The 21,995-nt window shown below is 45.9% G+C and overlaps 3 protein-coding genes across 5 annotated transcripts in view; 1 reads left to right on the top strand and 2 right to left on the bottom strand.

The window, feature by feature from the left end:
• The window catches only part of brp (bruchpilot), a 57,747-nt gene extending 53,162 nt beyond the window's left edge, over positions 1 to 4,585 (bottom strand). For all 3 annotated transcript variants that reach the window (XM_043429456.1, XM_043429454.1, XM_043429455.1), the window contains exon 1: positions 1,077 to 4,585. In XM_043429456.1, coding sequence (XP_043285391.1) covers positions 1,077 to 1,865 — 789 coding nt within the window. In that variant the 5' untranslated portion in view covers positions 1,866 to 4,585. The remainder of the gene's footprint in view (positions 1 to 1,076) is intronic.
• A 3,873-nt stretch (positions 4,586 to 8,458) lies between these two features.
• On the bottom strand, positions 8,459 to 12,324 carry LOC122416105 (beta-hexosaminidase subunit alpha-like). Its single transcript, XM_043428799.1, has 6 exons — positions 11,881 to 12,324; positions 11,540 to 11,753; positions 11,310 to 11,425; positions 10,269 to 10,641; positions 9,600 to 10,155; positions 8,459 to 8,903 (listed from the first exon to the last, which is right to left on the bottom strand). Exons 1-6 carry the CDS (start codon positions 12,046 to 12,048, stop codon positions 8,726 to 8,728), a joined length of 1,605 nt encoding a protein of 534 aa, XP_043284734.1. The 5' UTR covers positions 12,049 to 12,324; the 3' UTR covers positions 8,459 to 8,725.
• Positions 12,325 to 12,630: 306 nt separating this feature from the next.
• On the top strand, positions 12,631 to 14,192 carry LOC122416106 (putative small proline-rich protein 5). Its single transcript, XM_043428800.1, has 5 exons — positions 12,631 to 12,700; positions 12,996 to 13,056; positions 13,127 to 13,280; positions 13,466 to 13,673; positions 13,901 to 14,192. The coding sequence occupies exons 2-5, from the start codon at positions 13,052 to 13,054 to the stop codon at positions 13,909 to 13,911; spliced, it is 378 nt and encodes a 125-aa protein (XP_043284735.1). The 5' UTR covers positions 12,631 to 12,700; positions 12,996 to 13,051; the 3' UTR covers positions 13,912 to 14,192.
• The last annotated feature ends 7,803 nt before the right edge of the window (positions 14,193 to 21,995 follow it).

Here is a 21,995-nt window from a genome sequence, read left to right as displayed (position 1 = left end):
GAAGCCCGGAAGTGGAGAGTACGGCGAAAGAGAAAGAGCAAGAGAGAGGAAAGGGAGACGGATGTACAGCTTTTTCTACGACCTAGTTTGTCGTCGCTTACACCAGCACGACATTCCCTGTGTCCGTAACTTCTCTCTCGCTCTCTCATTCCGTACGTCAGGCAACATGCGCGGTCGATGCGAGCAGATCCCCTCCCCTTCGCCCCTGCATCTCCGCTCCGTCCGCGTCTCCCTCGCTCCCTCGCTTTCGTAAACCGCGAGCATCGTTTCTATCCAAACACCAAAATGCTACTTAACTGGAGCACAACACATTTTCGAGCTTGCCGAAATCCAATGTGCGACTGGAAAGCATACGAGGGAGAAGCGAGCATCGTGTGAATAATCTCCGGGGCATCGAGCCAAGCAACGATCTTGTTCCGGAGCACACACGCTTCAATACACAAATTCGTTTTCCTACATTTTTGCTTTTGCCGCTCTTATTTTAATCTCGCTTAATCGCCGGGGCAGTGACTCATCGTTGGGACAACGACGAGGAGAGAATCCCAGCAGGCAGCGTTCGACCGAAACGCTAACCACATGCGAACGAATTCTGAATCGACTCGACTGTACGCTGGGTCATGAGTGCGTGCACACGACACAGTCCCCTCGTCCTCGTTTCAAATTCACTCTCTCTCTCTCTCTCTCTCTCCTCTGGCCTCCGTCTCATTACATCGCCATCGGTTATTCGTCGCTTCAATTTCGAGAAGCGTTGTTGCTCGGCGCGCGTTACGCGAATACCGACACTTTGGAGGCTTCTCTGTGAATTATTATCGACGGATGCCACTATTATTAGACGCATTGCTCACGCAGTCAAAACATCTTGTACTGCTGGGCCTCGAAGGAGGGGGGGTCGGGGCGATGGAAAATAGTGGCAGACCGGACGAGGGGTGCGAGGAAACGATGATGGAGCAACCAGCAGCGAGGCTTCGGGATCGGTCCATTGGCGTGCGAATCGAACGATACGTTCGCGATTGAAATAGAAAGTGTATGGAGTAATTGGTAAGAAAACTGAATAGGAGAATGGTGAAAGCACGAACCTGATTTTCGGAATTGAGCATTTTGAGCTGTTCGTTGATGAGGCTGTACTTGGTGCTTTCCTCTTTCCTGAGGGCTCGTTCTTTCTTCAACTCGGGGCTCCAAAAGGTTTTGATGCTGTGCATCGAGCTGCCGAGTTTTTGGTTGGTGAGTTCGAGCTCTTTTTTCAAATTCCCGAGTTCCCGTTGCAAATCGTTGTTCTGATGTTGGAGCTCGCCGATGTAAATACCGCCGTCTCTGATCATGTGAGGGTTCGGGCTCTGCCTCGCCGACCTGGACCCGTAGAGATCGTCGTCGAGATAAAGCCCGCCGCGATCGCGGCTGCGTTCGCGGGGTTCGCGGATCGGTACGAACTCCCGGTCATGATCGAGGATCCCGGCGGAGGCACGGTCGAGGCTTGTGTAACGGGCGGACATGCCTGCCGAACTGGACATCGCTGGCCTCGAGGCGCTGCGGGATCTGTGGTGGCCTCCACCGCCCCCGGTCGACATGCTCCGGCCACGTTCCTCGAGCATAACCGGACTGCCGAGATCTTCGTCCCGGGAGTAAAACGGGCTGTTCAATTGGTGGTGATGGTAGCTCCCGTAGCCGAGGTGTTCCGGTGAGTTGTTGCCGCTCCTGGTGCCCCGTTTCCGTCCACCGAGCGGACTTCCGCGTCCACTGGCATAGCTACGCGACGGGCTTCGATCAACGGTTGGTAGTTCGCCGACGCGTCTACCGCTACGTGGCGAACGTGTCCCACCACCTGGACCGACGACACCGCTTCCCGAGGAGTATGGATCCCTCGACATCTCACCACCACCCCGGCTGCTGTAACCTCTGTCCCCGTAGAGATCCGTGCTTGGGCCTTTTTATTTACGTTTTTCGAGACAAAAATCCCCCTCTTCGAGCCCGTCCAGCTCTTTATAGCTGCTTCTTGGGACTCCCTCCCGCCTTCTTTTCTTCTTTTCTCCGCGCGGGGCTTATCTCTCTTTCGATCTTTCCTTCCGGACTCCTCGTCAAACCGCCATTCGCTGCTTTCCACTTCCTCGTTCAACAATAAACCCTCCGAAAGTCACAGCACACCCGCAGTACCCTCCGCATATCTAAATTACATGGAAAATATAACGCACGTCCTTTCAGGCCTCTTATCTTTTCTCTTCCCTACGTCTATCCTCGATCCCTCTTTTATTCCCCCCCCCCCCCCGTCCCCCCAGCCCCGTCAACGTTGTCACGTCCTTCCGGTCCAAATGCTTCGTCTCCTCGACACGTTGCTTTTATCCGACCAAAAGCTCTTGCTCTCTCTCTCTCTCTCGCTTCCCCTTTGTCACGCGTTAACCAGCCCGAGTTCAGTTGACTCAAAGCCTCTTTCGTTTTGTTTTTATCGCGATCCGCAACTAGCGTTAAGACTCGGCGGACCGGAGAACGAGGAGGTAGACAACGCTGGGCCAAGCATCACCGACGTGATACTCGCATCAGCTTCACTCATTAGAGCAACCCAGCGAACCCGGACACTCGAGAGATTTACGAGTAGAAGCTTTCGGGATTACCCGAGGCGACGCGCGTCCCATTCTTTCTACGACACTCTCCTCCTCCGGCTCTGAAGCTCATTGGCGCGACGGATTTTAAGCAGGGTGAAAAAAATTGCAAGATTTTCGAATGAGCTTTGAGACGTCGTCTCCGGATTTTGAGTCTCTCTTCTTTCAATCCTCTTTCTCTTGCAATTGTAACGAGCGAATCTTGATTCCCTGACCTTTCGGCGCACGGGTCTTTTATTCCTTCGGTCGCTGTGACGAATCGATCGGCACGTGACGTCTTTTCTCTAATATAATCCGCGCGAGGAGGAGATATCAGTTCACTCGGTATTCACGGTTAACCTTCGACATCGTCCGACTCGTCGCTCATCGATTACCCTTCTTTTCATTCTTCGTAAACCGAGTATCGCGAACCCGGGGACTTTTATCCTCGTCTCTTCTCCCCGGGGCATTGACTCCGATCGATAATTCACCTTTTATTCCCTTTTACTCGGTGTAATATACTCGGCTCTGGACTCCGATTATCACGCTGGCGAACTGGTGCGATCGTTCATTTATTTCGCGAGGCCAGCACCGCACACTTTCAATTCCCTGCGCTCGCTGTTGTCGAACGCTCCACTCTTTCTCCCAGCAACTCACTTTCGCCTCGTGCTTTATTTCCCCCTTCAATTTATATCGACTGTTTAAGGTAGCAGAGGCGCCAGCTCGAAGTAGCCGGAGAAGGGACTTAAGGTTGCTCGGGTAGTAGGCGACGCCTTTAAATCCAGCGAGTCTCCTTCCTCGTGTGTTCCAACTTGTCAGAAGCTCAGCACATTTCTAGTTCAATATCTCTCGTGCGGGCTTCGGGTAGGAGCTTCTCAGGGGGATGGAGAATAGGAAAGACTCGTGGCTACTACTTGCTCGATCGATTATTCGTAAGAGGCGTGGAGAAGCCTTCTCGTCGAGCTTCTTTCTTAGCAAATAATCGAGTGTATTTACTTATTGTCGCATCTCAGCTGCCTCCGCAAGCGGATTTTATCGTCGAGTTCATTATTCGGGCCTCTGCGTATCAAGCGAAAGGAACTGTACTGGGCATTGAAGCGTTTATGAATAAATCGATGAATCGGTGAACGGAGATAATGCTGGTTAAGGAGGGAGGCGAGTAGACTCGAGTGTGTCACCGTCGTCGACGTTCCGTCCTCCTCCAGGACGATCGATCTTTGACCTTCTTTCGGTGGAAAAACCATGAGAGCTTGAGAGGCGCGAGGGGGGAGCCTTCGGAAAAGCTTCGACGATCGTTCCTTTTTATTTTTTATTCTTCTCACCGGCGCGTCGTTACTGGCGTTATAAAAACTAAACACAAAGTAGATTTAACAATGAAAAACAAAAAACTTTAACACTGTCAGACGCGAAATATCCTGGGGGGCTTGAGCCGTGAGCTCCGCCCCACTTTCATTCACTTCCGCGTTAGACTCGCACTAACCCCTTAAATGCAGCCCCCAAAACACAGACATATGCATAGAGGCTTAATCTAGACATATAGAGCGCATATCGATGAGGCGGCCCCCTCCCCGCGAGCGCGTTTCACCACGCGTATACGTCGCCGGCTACAACGACTACGGGGGACGTTATCGTCCCAACTTTCCGATCGATCTCATCCTCTCTCCTCCTCCTCCTCCTCCTCCTTCAGCCCTGGCGGTATTTTCCGTAACCGCGTTTGCTCCAAACCACGCGCGCGCCCGATTCTCTGTCTCTTCGACACGATTCACCGCCTCTTTTTAATCCGCGTTCCTTCTCGCTCGTTCCTCGCGCGAGATTATTCCCAACGCACCGTGAGACTCGCGGGGACGCGGTGTTGGAACGACTTGAAAATAGGCAGTTTCTTTTACTGAGATTCAACTCGCTTGCGAGAGGTCGAGATGCTTCGGGCGAGGGCCATGAATGCCCGCGGGCGGCCAGCGAATCCAACGAGCGTGAATATTCGCGGGTTGGAAGAAGGGTCGATCGACGCCGCGACGGATCCGCGAGCACTGAATATACTCCCGGTATTCGCCGCCGCTCCTCCGCTTTCCTCTTCTCTTTCTCGCTTTCTTTCCCCGTCGCCCTTTCCCCCTAGACCGCGCCGTCAATCTCTCTCTCTCGCAATTCTCTCCGCCCCACTCCGCGTCCCCGGCTCCCTTTTACGTTCGTACGAGCCCCCCGCGCCCCTTCCCGTTTATCGCAGCATGCCAGACGGCGGAGCAGGGAACGCGGAAACCACCGGCGCAAACTCCCCAGCGCTCGTCCTCTCGAATTAATGTTTCAGCCATTGGCGATCTAAGCTCGCTCGCGGCCCAACGGCCCTGCCGCTGGTCATCCTCTCCTCCCTGATGAACGTTCTCGTTACTACGATCCTATCACTCACGGATGGCCAACGAATGTATGACCCCCAGCGCCCGCGTCGATCACCAACTCTTGCCCACGCGCACAGCGCTCTTGCCCCCTCTCTTTTCCCCTTCCTCCTTCCTTCTCCCTTTCGTTCGCCCCTTAAACCCCAGCCTCGCGTTTCCAATGGCTTTTCCTCTGTGCTCGCACACACACACACTTACCCTCGCACCTCCGCCGCTCATCCGTCCACGAGACTGCGTGCGAGGCTGTCTTCAAGTACAAATCCCTTCCAGCTTTTTTTCCCACTCTTTTCATCAATCGCTACATTCTTATTCTCACTCCCTTCCTCCCCTTAACGCACACGTCAATTGGCTCCTGAGCCACGCTCCCCCAACACATCGACGGACCTCCTACTACGAACCTTAATCCACCAGCCACCATTAGTGATCTTTCTCCTCTCGGCACACACACGCGCGAAATCCTACCGACTCGTCGTACGCCTTCGACGACGCTTCTCCCGTGCACGCTTTTTACTACAAGCTCCACCGTGCCAACATCCCTTTCGCCCGCTTCCCTCCCTCGTATTCTACCCGTCTGATAAAAATGCCTAAACCTCGTACAAACGAGTTCGAATTCCTTTCAACCTCCCCCGCCAAAACTCTTTTTCTCACCACTAATCGTATTAGACGCCAATTTAATCGAGCTCACACCGAAATATCCCACGCAATAATATCCCAATTATTTTATCCCATGTTAAAATATCCCGTGCACGAAATATCATGATGTCAAAATAACCCGATACAAATTACCTCCGTACACAAATTTACCTAATAGTAAATACAAAATGCGTATAAGAAATGTGTAAATAGTTTCGAGATATGTTGATATGCGGTGTATTTCTGTGTATGATTATTAAGCATTATTTTTATGGATTATTCCGAATCACTCACAAAAATAAATGTGGAGCAAATTGCAGGGATCGAAACAATTGTAAATATTGTTGCGATTTATGGAGAGTCTTGAACCCAAGCATGAGAAGGTAATAATTTTTTTTTGTTTCCGATCGAAAAACAATATTTTGGGGCTTCACATTTGCTTGTGTTGAAATATACAAAATTATCCGTACCACATGAATACATGATCACGTGTTTGTTTGCGTTGTGATTTGTGTTTGCATAGGATATTTATAGACCGATTATTTATGCGGGGGTTACTGTGTGCATATTTTTGATGCGGCTTATTTTTACCGGGGATAATATTTAGCAGGTTATTTTTGTTTGGGTTATTGTTGTTGGAGTAAGTTGACCTGTCACCCAATTAATCATATTGGAATGAGAATTCTAACAGCTTCCAAGTTCACTCGTTTCGATAATCCCAGCGTGATAAGAAGACATTTTTATTCGCTTTCTGGTATGATGAAATCTTCGACACGGGTTGGGACAAAAACTATTTGAAGAAAAATTGAATAATGGTATTCAGCGAATGAGAGAGCGTTAGATTTTCCGTTCCATCAATTTTCGGATTCAAATCAATGAAAATTAGTCAGCTCTCGATTATTTGAAAATTCTTTTCTAATACTTCGTGAGAAAAGGTTTTTTGGATTAAAATCCCTGCAAATTTGTGATTAAATCGTTCAAAGATCGATCCTATGAGAAATGAGCAAATCCATTTTTCTCAGTCGAGTCTCAATGCCCGATAACATCGGTTCCTTCCACTAAGGCTACCGAACGGTCGGACTATTTTCGTGCTCATCGTACTACCCCGCGACGTGAAAACATGAAAAATGTTGGTTGGTTTGTTCGAAGCCGACTCGTCCGAAAGCTTCGCATCATTTATCAATCGTTTACTTTTCAGGACAAAAAAATAAGAAAATATTTATAAAAAATGTCTTTTTTTCATCGGTTTCGTGCAAGCAATAGTCCTCATTCCTGCCCGTTCAACTTGAGCGAGGTAAATAGCGTGACTGCCACCGAAATGCTCTATTTCTTCGTCGTATCAATTGATTTTTTCCCCCGCGAGTTTTGACGAGTTCACTCCCATTGAAGTTCCACTCGAGTGCTTTCCAGGTTCCTGCGACTCAACTTTTCCTGCTGCGCCGCCGTACCCAGTTAGCCTGCGGGCGTTTAGAAGCCCCGGCAGCAGACAGGAGTTCGAGCCCGTCAGCGGCATGAGAAGCTGAAAACAAAACCGATGGGACCCGAGCATGGGAAAGCGGTCACCCAACCAAGTCCGGGCCTGACCGCAGGGCTTCTTTATAAGGTCGTCGCTTTCTCCCAGCCTCCTAAAAACGTTTTTAACATGAATTTCCCAAAAAACTTTCGTACCCTCGACTCATTCTCTCTCGTAGTTGGTTGCTCCATTGGCCGAGCCCACGTTCCTGCGCATCGCTGCCAATTTAACAAGAAACGATTTAATATACCTATAGAAATTCGTACTACGTTCGGTTAACGGAGTACGTTGACTAGTACTACTTGGAGTGAGGGGAAGGGGGACCGGGGGGAGGAGGGGGGGGGGTGGAGTAAACAACCCCCTCCTTTACGTGTGTCTCTTTCTGCTGTGATGTCTCTACAGGAGGTAAATTCCAGAGTTTCTCGTACACGCTGAGAGGGTAGAACGTGGTCGAGGTATTTCTTCGTGAATTCACTTTGGCCTCTCTCCCTCTCTCCCTTTTTCGACTGATCGTCTATTTCCATATGCAAATGAGACTCACGAGGTTATATAAATTTGTAACATGTGGAGAAAGGGCCCTTATTATTCGTACTTCCGAACCTGTTATTTGTCGACGCGATACGTCGAGGAGGTCGAATACACCTGTACGGAAACGAAGCAACAACCGGAGCGTATATAATATATTCATGACTGTGCAGATTCGATGGATCGTTGCAAATGGAATAATCGATGATGAAAAAGGGTTTTTGTTACTCGTGGTGGAAAGGCAAAGGGATGTGCGAGGGGACGGAAAATTAGGGCAATGGGAAAGTCTCGCGGGGTACTAAAAGGTCTGGAAGGAATGTTTGCGCAGCTTTGAATTCTCGAAAATCGATAGCGACGAATCGTAGCCGTGTTTTTCTCGCCCTTTGCTTCCCCCTTTTCTTTTTTCTCTCTTTCTCTCTCCCTTTTCATAGGCTCGAGGTCGCAGGAAATAACCCGTGTGGCCCGGAGTGAATGGGTGACTCGCGCTCCCTCTGCGTCTCCCCTCACGATGGATTACAAGCTTTACAGATTTTTCTTTCTTCTTATTTATCCAGTCCCCCCTCCCTGCCGCCCCCTTTTTTCTTTCGTTCCCCCCTCCCCCGGTTCCTTCTTCTTCCCTCTGTTGCAAAAAACACGAACTGCCACTCGCACGCCCACGCCGGGAGCCGCGCCGACTCCACCGAGCCTCTCGCTTCTTCGCTGAGCTCGCGCAATCAATGAACGCGGAGCATTAAATTCGTGGCACAGCTCTCAACGCTCGTTACGACTTCCTTCCAGAATTCAATTTTGACTCGAACGAGTCGCCCTGTTTTTATTCTTAACAGTCAACCTTTTCTGGCAAATTATTCTACGTTTCTTTTTATCAAAGATTTTTTAATCGATATTTTGAAGGAGATTGAAAATTTCTCTCCGTCCGACCGTAGGTCAACGGAGAAAAATTCGCTCCACTCCGGTTGAAATATTCACATTTTTCATTTCCTTCGCACCGTTTGAGCACAGTCTTCCAATCATTCTTCAATTGGAAAATACAAATTTATAATTCAACTGTTTATTTCGTCGCCACTTTAAAGTCGTTTCAACGGGTTTCGGTTGGTCAGTCAGACAACACAGAAACCAGGACCGTTCGGTGGTTGTGCAGGAATACCCCGGCGGTTCATTCGACAGCTGTGCTCCTCTAGACGCTGCGCCACAAAGTCCAAATCGTCCATGCCCCAGGACCAGAGACGCTCCGCGGCTGCACTCGCACGTGGCCAAATTCTCGAGTGCACGTTCGTTCTGAATCGAAAATCCTGATTACTACTAATCCGCGACGCCGCCAAATATTTCAAATTCGTTTCATCATTTCGAGAGTCCCACGAGAGTGTCGATCGACTAACTTTGTCGATTGCATGAAACTTCATAAATTAATGCAATGTTTCCAGGTACAAGGAAAAACAAATGAAAACTTTCGACAAAAAAGGGTCGACACAATGGAGTTTTTGAGGGCATTGAGAATCAGGAGCTCGAGTTCCACTGACTTAGTCGAATGAGACAACAATCAACGACGAAAATACACTGTTCGACAGTCCAGACTGAAAAAAAAAATTTCGAAGGCAGTGGACCATGAAGAAATTCCGAGATTCGAAAATTTTGAAATTTTTAGACAATCGCAAAAATCGAAAAAATGACCTCCCACGACGGGTTCGAAACATGTTTTATGCGATTCTCAGTCGAATGAGACAAAAGTGTAATGACCGAAAAAAGAAAAATTCGAAGGCAGTAGACTATGAAGAAATTCCGAGATTCGAAAATTTTTTAATTTTTCGAAAATCGCAAAAATCGAAAAAATGACCTCCCACGATGAGTTCGAAACATGTTTCATGCGATTCTCAGTCGAATGAGAGAACAATCAACGACGAAAATCCACTGTTCAACGGTCCAGTATGCAGTGCTGTCAAAAACCGTTCGAAATGAAATTATAAAAAGACCAACCTGTCAACGAATTCTCCCCACATGCAGGCTTCGCCTCCAAGCACCCGAGACAACTCATCCGGCGTGGCGATCAGGTCCGAAGGATCGCAGAGATAATATTTGAGCCAGTCGCCCCCGCTCTTGACGTCGTCCAAGTACCAACAGGCGGAGAGCAGAGTCGAATAATTTTTGGAAATGAGATCCTGCATCAAGGCCTGCCACGCTCCTGTCCAGACGTGGACGACCATGTCGTGTTTCTGGAGCTTTGGATTATTCTGATAAACTTCTTGCCAGACGATCGAGGTGACGTTGAATTCACGGGGGACGGTCAACAGCCTCTCGAAATAGTGACGTTCCAGCCTTTTGAAGTCGCTTTGGTAGCCTTTTTTGTGCATGAATTCAATGATCTCAGGATTGGAAGCCCAGCAATCGAAATTCACTTCGTCACCGCCGAAGTGAAAGTATCGGTCAGGAAATACAGCGAATAATTCAGTCAACAGAGTCACCATCATGGGCCACGTTGGCGAATCATCCAGTGGATTCATCGGGCCCAGTTTCCCATTTGGTTTACCATTCGCTACGATTCGTTTGATCGGTTATTATCAGAATCATCGAAAGAAACGAGCACGATGAATTCCTAAGAATTCCAATGAATTCTTATAAGAAAACATGAAATTTCAACATTCTCACCGTAACACGTGGTCAGTATTTCCGGATACGAATTGCCCCACGACTTCGAGTGCCCCGGACTATCGAATTCCGGCACAACCCGAATGCCACGAAGCCTCGCATACTCGATGATCCTTCGAACGTTCGACTGCGTGTAAACCATCGTCCGATGGTAAGCCCCCGATTCCGAAAGCTTTGGAAAACTCGTGCTCACGTAAGGAAACGAATTGTCATCGACTATGTGCCAATGAAAAACGTTCAACTTGTTGTACGACATCGCATCAAGAGTGAGAAGAATATCGGACACTGGCAAATAGTGCCTCGACGTGTCCAACAGAAGTCCGCGGTGTGGAAATCTCGGCGAATCCAATATCCTTTGACATTTGATTGTTAACTGCGGAACAAAAAATCCCGAAATTCTCATCTTTCAATGCAAAGAAATTTAACCCGTAGTCACCACACTGATGCAAATTTGGATCCACGAAAATCAAAAAGCAGGTTTTCAAAATTCCTTTTTTCAATTCAGCCATTTTTCTATAATAAAACTTTACTTTTCCATTTTTTCATGGTTTTAATCGATTACTCGGGAATTATAAGTTCGGAAAAGTCTCGTTGTAAGATTAATTCCATACATTCATGGGTGAAATGAAAATTTTTGAAAAGTCCAAGTGCGACTTTGCACCAGGTTAAAAAAATAAAAACGACGCGGAGTGTTTATTGAGGAATGAAGATTTTAAGGAGTTTCGATACAATTTCATTGCCTTTGAGCAAACCACGAACTTTACGCACCAATATTCCGTCGAAATAGAACAAAAAAAACTTTTTTCCAGCCGATCGGCAAAAATTCACAGTTTTTGTCGATGGATAAATGAATTTGAAATTTGGACAGGACTTTCAACATTTTTCGAAGAATTTACTGTGTAAATTTGAAGCGAATGGTACCATTTTGTCACTACTCTCGAGCCTCCTTAATGCATTATTTTCAACTAGAATCGATCCAAAAACTTTGTGTTTCCTCATTCATATCGCTGAAACCGAAGTTGTTTGTCTTCTGATACGTACATGACCATCCGACGAGGCAGTTAAAAGTTGTGAGAAAGTTTCCAGACCTCGTAAGATTCCCCAAATTTCATCAGCTCCCAAGTACGCCGATGTGTCTTCGTTTATGCTTAAAATATCTGCAAGGAGAGAGAGAGAGCGACTTCGTGAGCTGGTTAAAAACCCTCAAATTTGATTTTCTTCAAAAAACGTTTATTCCTGCATCAGGAGGAAATTCATCAATGAAAACTCACAACTTTCGTTCATTTGAAAATGAGGATACGGTTCGCAAGGGTTTCGCAGATTGATATTCATCGTGACAAGTTCTCCGCGGAGCAAAGGACTTTGCTGAACGTACGTACGAGGAATCGGCAAAGCCGTTTTCAAAGCGACGCGCGCTTCGTTCAGCAAAATCGACTGGTATCGATCCATGGCGTCTTTAAGTACGTCGCAAGATTGTCCGGTTGCCTAATCGTGGAGGAACAGACACAAAGTTCATGCGCCGAAGAGAAAGCCGATTTTAGAAAAGAAAATTCAACTCGCTCGTTCATTGCATCGTTTTCGAGTTCGATGAATAAAATTCGGTTGGACTTACGTTGAACTGAAAAGCCAGAGGTCGAACGATCAGGAAATCAGGACTTTTGCTCCTGATCGCGACACGAGGAAACACTTCGCCCTTCGTGGGCTCGACCCACGGTCCAAAATCGTCGTGGCCAAGGGCACAGCCACAGGAAAATCCCAGCAAGAGTAATCCGAGCCACATTTCGTCGGAGGTTCCTTTTCGCAACGATTTTCAAGCGACGACCAAGCTGGCCGATTGAAAAGTTTGTTTCAAAGAAACTAGGCACTGGCTCGATGACTATTTTCACTTTCGAACTCGGCGCTGTCTTCGTATCGAAATCGTCGTCGATCAGGGAACGTTGATTCTCGAGTGTTTCGTGGCGAATCGCATTTTCACTTGGCGATAAGCGGGCGGATGAGTCTCGCAGCAAAAAATGGAGTTTGAAGTATCGACCAGCGAGTCTCGAGGCTCTCTAGAGGCAGCGGAGATCTTCGCACGATCAATCGTGCCTGCGCCCCACCACTTTTGTAATCAGTGATAAACATAATAATCTTCATCTCAGCTCCGTTGTCTCCTCGGCTCTTAAGTGGTAATATGAACTATGAACCTTATACGCATCGAGATAACGCGTGTGGTTGCTTCGGACGTTTTCATGACGAGCATGAGAGCGAGTCCGACCACAACGCTGACTAATTTGTTTTCATTGGAAAAAAAGTAGACTGAAATTCGTACGAAAATGGGACGAAAGGACGTTGAGGCGGTGGTGCAAAGATAAATTAACGCGCGGTATGCAAAAGCCATGGAAAATGGGATTCTGGAATCGAGTCAAAAAATTCTCGTTCGCGCCAAAGAGGTAAATACTCTGGAAATTGAAAAGCGACTCGAGATCGGCTTGGCGGTGAAAATAATGAGGAAAAAAACATCGACGAATCGGTTCGCATCGGTATCCCGGCGCAACCTAAAGCCAACAAGAAACAAGAGGGATTCGGAAGCAGCTTCTCACCGAGCTCCCTCCGAGCCAGTAGCAATTTGCCATTTTTCAAAATTCCATTCCAAGCCCAACTCCCACCGAATAAATTATTTTCATTTTCGTTTACAATAACAATGACAATGATATCGTTTATTGAATTATCGATAAATATTTGCAGTGGGGAATGCAATAGTCGATGCTGATTTCTCATCCGAGCGAAATTTCCCCACCAAAATGAGGTGAGTCTCAACGCCAATCACTTTCATCCCCGACTCAGTAACACTTTTTCCATCTCTCCCTTCCGAGCAGTTGTTGCTCCGCAGGCAGCAGTGGAAACGGTTATAATAATTCGTCAAACAGCTGTTGTTGCCAGAACCAGGCGCAGAAGAGCTCCGAATCAGCCCAACTCTGCTGCAGGCCACCTTATCCCACGAAAACTGGGCTTTGCCCCATCAAAACTGTCGTACGTATCCCCGCTGGCTTCGCAGACGAATTTTTTGGAAATATTCTACGCTTGTTAAGGAGTTTAACACCAGAATCTTTCTACTCAATTGAAACGAAAAATCATCCATTTTTTTTCGTCCACTAGGTGAAATATTTCCGCATAAAAACCCCGAAAATGCCTTAAATTATGAAACTTCCACGCAGGTTTATCTCCGACCGAATGGATCGTGCCCTCCCTGCTGCCCAATGCCTTGCCCACCAAAAACCGTAGTCGTGACGTATCCTCCTGCAACATCCGAAGCTGCGCCTCCGCCCCCAGAAAAATGTTTAGTCTGCACTGTCAAAAAAATCCCAGTACTGCCGCCCCCGCCGCCAACTGCGCCGATCGGCTCGCCTTGTCGACCGCACGTTGGTTAGTGAAAACGATGCAACGGGAGGGTGGAAATACATTTTTTAAATTGACAAGTTCGAATGATCGATGCGCAGAGAATTGCAGCGGTCGAAGCCCTCGAACGAAGCTTCGATACGAAAAATTTCTCTGGCTTTAAGCAAAATTCTTTTTTTATGCAATTTAAGGAAAAAGACAACATTTTTTTGAGCAAAAATCCGATTTCCAAGTGCAATAATCTTCTGTTCCAGTTCCATGCTAGAGGAACCGAGGCCCGAGACGAAAATAATTTGGAGAAAGCCTGTCGAGCTACCTGCTCCGTCCTCGACGTTGTCAGCACGAACGAAAAGAGCACCGCTTTTTTTATTATCAAGTATTTTCTCTTTATTTATTATTATTTTTTTTCCCCAATCAAGACATGTGAACAAGGCATCGCGGTGCCGTGACAACTGGGCGGAGCTGTACCGCTGTACAAGAATCTCCAGATCTGTTAAATCACAAGAAATTTATTACTGATTACGACGTTTGCTTTCACGACGTTCAATAAACACTGCGATAAAAGCAAAACGAAATTGATTCTCAGCACTTTATTCCTAGATTGTGTAAGCCATTTTTTTTCAATGAAGATTCGATGCGTTGTTCGACGAAGATCGAAACGTCGCGTCGCCATGACGACGGACATCGAGCCCGGCTTCGGTGTCGATTCGTTTGTTTCGATCGAACGTTAATTCTCATTTATTTCCACCTCTTACACTAAATCCGTGACAACTTCCGTGTCTCGATTACCAAATGATCGTGTTTAGACTTAAAAGCCTTTAATCCCCAGCACATTGTCAAAATCGTGAGGATAAAATGTTCAAAAGGTACGTGTCCATGGAAAATAAAAGGGGAAAAGGTTTTCGGGGTCGTTTTTTTCCCCATCGCGAAAGAGGTTATGACATTATTTTGACTTCAGCGTGACGAGGGTTGTTTCGAAATCGAGTAATCTCGGGCAACGCAATGTCTACCGCGAAACACCAAAGACAAGATTCAACGCGAGTGATCGATCGGTTTCGTCGCCGCGGCTCAAGAGCTTTCCGGCTGAAAAGATCAGGAAGGTCGTGCCCTCGCCGGTTCGAAACCCAGCCGACAATGTCAATCCTCGGCAAATCATCAGTTCCGGGCAGGGCGATTCGTCCCAGGAAAATTCACAGTTCTCACGAGGTCATAAATTTCTTCCGAATTTCATCAAATGCTCCGAGGGAAATGAGAATATTTTGTCCAGTTACCAAAAAAATGTTCCTCACGAAAATATGATTTTTCTCGATTTTCAGCACTCCCAAATCAGAATACTTCGAGCTCGAGCGAACCTCGAGTCTTCCAAGGCTCTTATCCGATAGAAAACCACGCGAATCAATCGCAACCGGCGATTCCTTCGAACGGAATAATGGAAAGTTCCACGATCGAGCGACCCCCCCATCGGCCCTTCGTTCCCTACCCGACGAATGCAGCGAGCTACCCCAGGGCGGCCGGGGCTCAGGGGGTGATAAATCAGGGCGAGCATTTACCAGGACATTTGCAGACGCAGCCTCAGTACTATTACCAACAAAACGCGGTTCCGAGGCAAGTGTCCCAGCCGTTCGGGGATCAAGTTAGAATGGAAAACCAGCAGCAAACGAGCCAATCGCTGCCGCAGATTCCGAACGGGAATTTATCGACGAGCGGAACCGTGGCGCCGCCACAAATGTATCAAGACCAAATTCCCCGTCACGCCGTTCAACGGCCACCGGACAATGTCAGGATGGAAAGTCCTCTGAAAAGCGAGGCAAAGAAAAAGCCTTTGAGGTTCACTCCGGCGATGATAAGAGATCAGGAGCTCCTCGTGGCCACGATGAGGCAACAGGGCATCACGGAAGACATAATGAGGCGTCAGTTCGACGCTCTCCTAACCGAGCAAAGAAAACAATTGTTGTATCTCGAACAACTGGAAAATCCAGAAGCAAATGAGGACAAAAAATCCCTCGATTCTCGCAGAGTTCAACGCAGAATATCGAAGATCGAGGAGGACGGCAAACCCGAGTGGATGGTCCACATTACGCCTCCGAGGATACCTTACGCTGTTTGGGAAAAAATGCAAGCCGAACGTCAAGCTGATTCACGGGTTTCGGTACCGAACCAACAGAAGCCTGGTGAAAACAATCCAGCCAATCAGATTCAGTATCAAACGAACGTAAGTCGAGACGTTGCTTTCGAGGAGTGAACGAAACGCTCATTTTTTTCAATTTCGAAACTGCTGTGCTAGCTACACGATTCCAGAAAGCTGCACGAGCCTCGACTCTCACTTTAAGGTATTCCTTTCGCATGAGCGTTTTTTTTCGTCGCGCTAATTGGGGCACTCGGAATTTGGACTGATTTCTAACCTCTAGTCGCGATCACACAGGAAAGGCTTCTGCTTCTGCCCTTTTTTCAACTTGTATCTTTAATGTCTAGGATTCGACGATCCTTTATTTTTAGCGTCGCTATGGATTCCTTACATTTTTGTCCATCTGTGAGACAGTTTGTATCAGGAATTTCGAATTATTTAGTACATGAATTATTGAATGGAAGCGTGGTGATGATGGAATCTCAATAAAAGCTCCCGTAGAAATTTTACGATTTTTCAAGTTTTAATTCGCATGCACTTTTACTTTACTGTTATTTGAAATCAGTTATTTTTCGAACATTCGAGTTCGTGAAAGGAATACATTAAATCTTCATAAAAGTCTCATTTTGTTTGATCACAATTTCTTTCCGAGCAGGGCAGCTGTCAACGCGTTCCTCAGCAAGCGCATCAGCTCTGCTGTCAAATGTCCACTTGGCAACAACAGCCTCAGTATTCCTACGTGCCCAGCACCCACAAGCAGAACTACAACAGCAACAACACTCATAAAAGTGCTGGAGAAAGTCAGTATTACCAAGCGAGCCACAGCCATCCGGTTCACCAGCAGCAGGTGTCAAACACGTCGATGAACGAGGAGCAATTACAGTCCGAAAATCGCTCGAGCCCTCGAGAGGAAGATCGCAGAAACGTGAAAAGCATCGCGCCCACGAGTTTGTTCAAACTCCGTCTTTACTACGACGTGATAAGGAGACAGAAGCAAAACAACGGTTTGCAGGATCCCGAGACGATAAAGGAAGCAATGGAGGCTTTGAAAAACCCTGCAAATCGTAAGGGGCTCGAGTACTTGGAAAATTTACACAAAAAACGTGAGAAGCCAGTTCCGTTGAACGGTGTGCAGGAGCCTCAGGATGTGAGAATAGCGAATCAGTACGAAACCTACGCCTGTCGTCAGCCGTCGATGAAATCGCCCTCGGCCAACGGGCTCGAGAACTCGAGAAACCCGAACAATCCAGCCCCCCGCGAAATCTTGCGGCACAAAAAAATTGAGCCTGCGTTCGTTTCGGAGTATCCGGTCCAGAGAACGAAAACTCAATACCAAAATTACAGCAGCCCAGCTGAGAGGGAAAACGGAACGACTGGGCCGAACAACAACCTCAATTTCCACGCGAACAATGCCAATTTCCCACACGCCGGGTACGCCCAGCCTGAATTCGCCAACGTCGAAAAAGCCCCGAGCCAAAATCCTCCGATCGCCAATCATTTCGTCCCACCGCAAGCTCACCAGCCACAATATCACACCCAAAATTATCACGACAATCATGGAAAACAGTGCAGCCACGTTCATCCTGGAATTCCCAACGATCGCGCCCCACCCAAAGCAGCTTTTTTCACCAGCCCAATGGCCCAACAACAATTCTACGACCCACGAAAACATGGCGAACTTTGTGAGCCAGTGATCATTGGTGGAGTCCGATATCTCGCGAGGAAACCCGCCTACACTCAAAACAGTATTCCCACGAACTATTATCCATCGAACTACGACCGAAGCTTCAACCAAACGATTCCTTGTCAGTAAATTAATAACGGGATGTGATCAGAAAATGAAAAGTTCAAATATTTTATTGTTTTTGTCCCCCTTTTTGTGTCTTTTTGTATCACTTTTTTTGTACAGAAATAAAGAATTTTACTGCAAAATTCGTTTTTTGGATTTTTTCGTCACTTCGTTATCGGTGGAGTTTTTAGGGACGTTTTCCCCACCACGAATATTTATACGGAGACGAACGATGCTCAGTTTTCTCACACGAGTCCGCACGGTCGTGGGAGGCTGGAAATATTTTTTCACGTTTTCATCATCTCGATACTGTCGTCGAAATTTTAAGCGTACGGAAAATTCGGCTCGTTTTTTCGGTTGAAAAATTTTTCGACAACGATGGTTCGCTGCAAAGGGCAACCGAAACGGAATTACATGGACGAAATGAGGGAATTGATATGCGAAATGGAGAGGCAGTGGGTGAAATATTTTGGGTTATAAAAAGTCGTGAAAATTTGTGATTAATTTTCAAATCTTCGTTAATAAAAAATATTAGAAAATAGCAATTCGTTTAACTGATTCTGTAACAAATGTGCTGATTTTTCAATCTGCTTTTTGTCTCAAACTCAGTAAAAATGATTTTTTTCATTAGTAAACCAGAGCCCGAAGTTTGTAACGTGAGATGTCCGCCTTTCGGATGTCCGCGGGGTCCCTGCCCGGGGATTTGTTCCTACGAAGGGGTCGTTGATCCCTGCTGCATATCGCAAATGCCATGCTGCCCTCCGCCTCCCCAACCCCCACGTTGTTGCGCTCCACCGTGCCATCCATGTGGAAAAACTAATTTCCAAAAGGAGCAATACGTGCCTTACACTGCGCCGAGAACTTGCACCAAAAATCCGGAGTGTCCTCGCCGACCAATCTGTCCCAATTCGCGCGCCATCCATCCGAGTCTGTGTGTGAAAAAACCATGCTGAAAACATCGCTACGTTTCACTCGAAACGTTCCACTGAAAGCCGCTTTTTTCGGACCTTCCATTTGCCGCAATTTCGAGTTCCCAAACTGATAAACATTTTTTTCACAACATTGTAAAAACTGTTTCGAATATTGATCTGCAATAAACAAGCATTCGCCAAATTTATTGTTTTTATTGTTTTTTCACGATCAAAGCAAGAAAGTTCGAGGTCAAATTTCATTCGAGATTCAAAACACACAAAGCTTTCTTGAAATCAGTTTTTTTTTATTCAAAAGAAAAACTAAGATCGCGATAAATCTCATTGGAACTTCGAATCGAATAAAATTTATGTTCCGAAATTTTTTTCGTAGATGTCGAAGGCGATTTCGTGCTGACGCTCGAGGCTGGCTCCAAGCGTGAAATCGCGTCACGTGACCTGGTTTGATGCTTGAAGCCAGCGCCAATTGGACCTCAATAATTACCTCGCACATGAAAAACATTGAATGAAGGAAAAGCGCTCGTTTCATATGTCACAGAACTTCATTGAAAATCGTATTACGTCAAAAATACTTAAAGGGATGGAATGTGGTGAGAAAGAAAACGAATTATTTAGGAGACCACGAAAAATGCATAATTTTATGCAGTTTTGTAGCAGCGCCACGAAGCTCGATCGTAGAATTCGAAATTATTTCGCTCAGCAAAGTCCAGATCGGTTCAAACGTCCATCACAGGTTATTCCGCATTTCTAATCGCAATTAATTGTCATGACCGATTTCAAATCACCCAACAAATGTGTTGAATAAATCAAGTCTCGATGCACCTGCAATCCTGACGATTGCACTTATTTGCAGATCCTAACGCTGCCACCTTCCGAATACATGAGACAGTTATCGATGACGACGGAGGAAAGAATAGAATCGTTAACGAGAGACGTTCATTCGACATACGCTCGAGAAATTTTTGCCCAACACGAAAATAGCAAGAATTTTGAAATTGTGCCCAATATTCTCATATTTCAACGTTACACTTCAGGAAATATTTACAACGTTCCATTAACTATTCGGAATATTGGCAAGGTTTGAATCTTTTATTTCCCAATCAAATTTCTCATTTGTCGCCAAAGATTATATTTCGAATTACTGATAAATACTCGGCCTCGAATTGATATAATAAATTTTAGTACTGCACGTAACTTCCGTTATGACTTTTTTTCATGAACTTCTTTTTTCTCGAAAATAATTATTATGAATGATTAGTGGCTCCTGTGCATAAAGCGTCAATTTTTCAATTAAAGTTTCCGATTTGTTCGGTAAATATTCCAAATTATCAATAAAAACTTGGCCTCCAATTGATATCATACATTTTTATACTGCATGTAACTTGGATAGTATATTTTTCAATTTGTTCAATATTTATGAATTTTTTAAAAAGTTTGTTATTTTTCTTTATAGAGTGTTTTCCTCATTGATACTTTTATTTGTATTTCAATAGAACTTTTTTCGATTGTTTTTTATTTTTGTTGAATTTTTTTGAACTTTTCAATTTTTCGTTTTTCATTTCTATAGAATTTTTTTTCTATGTCATCCAGAAACAAGAGACCATCAATGTACTTGTCCCAACCTTTTTTCATACAACGAATATTCATACGTAAAGGCATTTTTCGACGTCTTTTCCTTTCTCAGTCTTCATTATTATCGTTTGCTTTTCTGCGATTGATCGCTCATTTGAGTTATTTGCCAGAGCATGCACTATTTGAAGCTGACGTCAGAGCTCGACCCATGCTTCAGCGTCGATTACAAAGGAATCACAGCCCCGTCAAATAATCGAATCGTGCCTGGAATGTTCATCACCTACACCGTTCACTTCACCCCCGAAGAAAGCTGCGATTACGAGTACACGATTAAGTTCGAAACGGATCGAGGGCTCCTGGCGATACCGGTGATAGCGATCGGGCCACGAGCCATTCTCGATTTCCCGGATTTTATAACGGTGCCTGAAACCGCCGTTAAGATATGCTCCAGCAAATCTCTTCTAGTTCGTAACCTCGGCGACAGTGCTGCAGTTTTTAATATTTTTACTTCGAGGTAGAAACCTTTCGTACTGCTCGGTTAAAGTGATCACTGAATTTCGATGGGAAATTGACCAGGGAACTTGGCAAAAGTCTACAGTGATTAAATCGATTTTGCAGCCCACATTTTTGGATCGAACCATCCAAAGGTGTCATAGAAGAAGAAGAAACCGTGCAATTCGTTCTGAACTTTTTATCAAACGAGCGAGGATTCTTCGATGACAATATTTATCTCAGATACGAATCCGGTGAGTGCCTGTCCGCAGAGAATCTCACTTGTCATTGGGGGCATCCATTTTAGGGGAAAATTTGTTCGAACCCACACGCAGGCGAGGTTGTCCGCGTACAAGTTCGATGTTCCGCGATCGTGTGCAATGTCAGACTCGAACGAGGCAGTGTCAAGATGCAGGATGAAGTTTACGTGGGTTTATCGAGCTCGAAGAGCCTCAGGATTTTCAACAGGAGCGATTACATTGTCAAGTATCGTTGGATGAGATTCAAGGACTGTGAGACTGACGAAACTCAAAAAAAAAAGTATCTCGACTTCAATTGGTCTTATTTGATTCTTTCTATTCTTCGATTTTTTGAAATACCGATCGATTGAAATAACGAAAACTGAGTTTTCGTTTGGCACTTTGGCTGATTTCGTTGCAGATACACAAAGATCTTCGAATCGATAAACAACCTTGAAAAAAAACGTTGCATGGACCTCGTGCATTACAATATTTGCACGCCTCAAGCCCACGAAATAATTTGCCAAAGAATTTATGCCGATGAAATAGCTTCCCTCGTTCAAGAAAAATTTCTCTTCGACAATCGCCACTTTTCAATAGTCCCAGCGGTAATTCTCATCAGTTTTTACTTTCAATTAATTCAGAAACGAGCATGAAAAGGACACTTTTTCAGGAGGGCGAAATTTGGCCACAAAGCTCCGTGGACGCAACAGTCATTTTCGAACCTGACGAAATTGGGGAACTTTCAGCAACGGCTTACCTCGAAGCAGACGGCCGAGAAGATCGAGTTCCTTTAAGGTGCTTTTACCTCCCTGTATCAATAACTATCATAACTGTCGAATATTTTGTCGAGCGGAACGAGGCGAACGAAATTTCCACAAAATTTTACTTCTTGTAAAAAAATGTTGAGGATAAAATGAATTTTTATTCAATCAGCCTGAGTGGAGTGTCGATCGGTCCGCTTTTGAAGCTCAACGCAGCAACGATCGACGCAGGAAACATATTTTTGTGCTCCCTCCACCATTTCGAAGTAAATCTTCCGAAATATTCTTCTCTAATAAACATCCAAAGTTTTCTATTTTTTTTTTTCATGGCGAGTTTTATTTCTTTCGTCAAATTAGGTGATTTGTCTCAACAAAGGACTCGTGACTGGGACGTTGGTCCATCGACCCATACCTTCGGATTTCGGTGGCACGATTAAGG

Source organism: Venturia canescens, chromosome 9, assembly GCF_019457755.1.
Source record: "Venturia canescens isolate UGA chromosome 9, ASM1945775v1, whole genome shotgun sequence".
NCBI classification, from domain to species: domain Eukaryota; kingdom Metazoa; phylum Arthropoda; class Insecta; order Hymenoptera; family Ichneumonidae; genus Venturia; species Venturia canescens.
Note: the sequence above shows the minus strand (reverse complement) of the source record. Positions and strands in the feature narration are given on the sequence as shown.

Excerpts from the sequence above, each read along its gene's own strand:
- LOC122416105 (XM_043428799.1), bottom strand. The coding sequence starts at position 12,048 with ATGTGGCTCGGATTACTCTTGCTGGGATTTTCCTGTGGCTGTGCCCTT. Across the intron at positions 11,426-11,539 it reads TTTTCAAATGAACGAAAGTT|ATATTTTAAGCATAAACGAA; the intron begins GTGAGTTTTCAT and ends CTCTCCTTGCAG. Across the intron at positions 8,904-9,599 it reads TGGGGAGAATTCGTTGACAG|AACGAACGTGCACTCGAGAA; the intron begins GTTGGTCTTTTT and ends TTTTCGATTCAG.
- LOC122416106 (XM_043428800.1), top strand. Across the intron at positions 13,281-13,465 it reads TTTGCCCCATCAAAACTGTC|GTTTATCTCCGACCGAATGG; the intron begins GTACGTATCCCC and ends ACTTCCACGCAG.